Source organism: Chinchilla lanigera, unplaced genomic scaffold (assembly GCF_000276665.1).
Source record: "Chinchilla lanigera isolate Chin_1 unplaced genomic scaffold, ChiLan1.0 scaffold00099, whole genome shotgun sequence".
In the NCBI taxonomy this organism is placed as follows: Eukaryota; Metazoa; Chordata; class Mammalia; order Rodentia; family Chinchillidae; genus Chinchilla; species Chinchilla lanigera.
Genome location: NW_004955500.1, coordinates 7,447,643 through 7,449,788, shown reverse-complemented (window position 1 = coordinate 7,449,788; position 2,146 = coordinate 7,447,643). Strand labels below are relative to the sequence as shown.

Genomic DNA, 2,146 nt, shown 5'->3' with positions numbered 1-2,146 from the left:
TATGTTCTTTGAACTATGACTTTGAAATGTAAACATCTTACCCATATTTAGGTTGTGAATAACTACCTGACCCTTATTCTCTGCATTGTTGTGATATTCAAAGGGAATTAATACAGTATGGAAACTAGTTGGAGAATAGTAGAAAACACACTGTCATGTTTTTCCACATTATTTTTAGGCATCAACTTTTTCAAGCAGCCCTCAAGAACCACAGTGCCATCGCAGAGTTCATCCTCCTTGGACTTTCTGCTGACTCCCAGATCGAGGCTCTGCTCTTTGTGCTGTTCCTGGGGATCTACTTCCTTACCCTGGCAGGAAACCTGGGGATGCTGCTGCTGATCAGTGCTGACTCTCACCTGCACAGCCCCATGTACTTCTTTCTCAGCCACCTCTCTTTCTTGGACCTCTGTTTCTCTTCAGTTACTGTACCTAAGATGCTGGAGAACCTCCTGTCTCAGAAGAAAACCATCTCAGTAGAGGGCTGCCTAGTTCAGGACTTCTTTGTGCTTATTTCTGCAGGGACGGAAGCCTTTCTGCTCTCAGTGATGGCTTATGATCGCTACGCTGCCATCTGCCATCCGCTGTTCTATGGCCAGATGATAAGTAAACAGCAGTGTGTGCAGCTTGTGTGGGGCTCCTGGGGGCTGGGCTTTCTGGATGCTCTCATCAATATCCCTATGGCACTGGAAATGAACTTCTGTGAAACCTCTACCATCCCACACTACAGCTGTGAGCTACCTTCTCTCTTCCCTCTCTCTTGCTCTGACGTCTCTGCTAATCTCACTGTCATGCTCTGCACCATGATCCCGCATGGACTTGTCACTTTCCTCTCAATCTTTTGTTCCTATGTCTGCATTGTCTCTACTATTTGGAGCATCACCTCTACCTCTGGCAGAAGCAAAGCTTTCTCCACCTGCTCCTCCCACCTCACCACAGTGATCTTATTCTATGGCTCTGGTTTTCTCCGCTATTTTATGCCAACCTCACGTTCCTCCCTGGAGTTGATCTTCTCTGTGCAATACAGTGTGGTCACTCCCATGCTGAATCCCCTGATTTACAGCCTAAAGAACAAGGAGGTCAAAGCAGCTGTGAGATGAACTCTGGGGCACTTTTACAGAAAGTTCTGGAAAAATAAGGAAGGAGGGTGACAAGCTATTGGGATAGAAATATATGTAGCAAAATGGTGGGACTGAGCACTAATGAGAAATTCCCACTGGCCTTGATGTCAGGTTTGGCAAAAATAAATAAAACTGTGTAAAAAAGAAGCACAGATCTATTAGACAGTGGGTTGTGTTCAATGAAAGGCAAAGGAATGGGTTAAATATATATCCCATAATATTTGACTGTGAACATATTAATTATTTTCATTTCTTATACATAGGCATTAAAGTTGATTTGGGATAAATTACCTACTATTATATATAGCTGAGTTTTGGAAAGGTGCTGAGTCACTTTTTCTAAGTACATAAGTGCCTGACTCTTTGGAGGAGAAAGGCATAAAGAGATTATAGAGGCGCTGGCAACGAATTTAGGATTAAGGTTACAGAAAAGGAGTAGGCAAATCACTTTTTTGAGATCGAAGCAGGCCCAAATGTGTGTTCTTACAGGAAATCCACAAAACCGAGAGCTGTGGAGACGTGTACTCGTACGGTAGCATAGCAGACCTGCTTATTCCCACTTCTCGGATAGTCTTAAGAAAGTGGGACAGGAAAAAATACAACAGAAGGGCTGAGGCAAGGAACAGTGACACGTGCTCTGTGCTAATCGTGTGGCTGAGGTAACCGCTTGTACCAAGGATGATGAGGTGTGCCGCGGAAGCGCTGAATTCTCTTCAGATTGGAAAGTGGTTCATAATACCCACTTACTGTATTTTAAATACCGTAGGATCGGTATTCATGTCCTAGTCTTCATTCTTGATTGATGAATTCTATTTCATTTTCCTGATCAACCGTGGAGGGCTTTATTAATTCTATTTCTCTTTAAGAAAGCTGAATTTGGGTTCGAGGTTTCCGCCTTATAGCACTTTGTTTTCTGGTTGACGTCCACTATCATATTTACTGAGCTCTTGCGCTCTCACTGGCTTCTGCTTCCTGGCGGGGCGGCGCCGCGGCGCGCAGGCGCAGGAGGTCGGGCGCCGTCGCCGGGG

At 44.8% G+C, this 2,146-nt stretch overlaps 1 protein-coding gene across 1 annotated transcript; it reads left to right on the top strand.

Annotated features, from left to right (window-relative positions):
• Nucleotides 1–155: 155 nt before the first annotated feature.
• LOC102027203 (olfactory receptor 8S1-like) lies at nucleotides 156–1,097 on the top strand. The gene has a single exon (XM_013505638.1). The coding sequence runs from the start codon at nucleotides 156–158 to the stop codon at nucleotides 1,095–1,097; it is 942 nt and encodes a 313-aa protein (XP_013361092.1).
• Nucleotides 1,098–2,146: the final 1,049 nt, after the last annotated feature.

Bases quoted from the DNA above. Each gene is read 5' to 3' on its own strand.
- LOC102027203 (XM_013505638.1), top strand. From the start codon at position 156: ATGTTTTTCCACATTATTTTTAGGCATCAACTTTTTCAAGCAGCCCTC.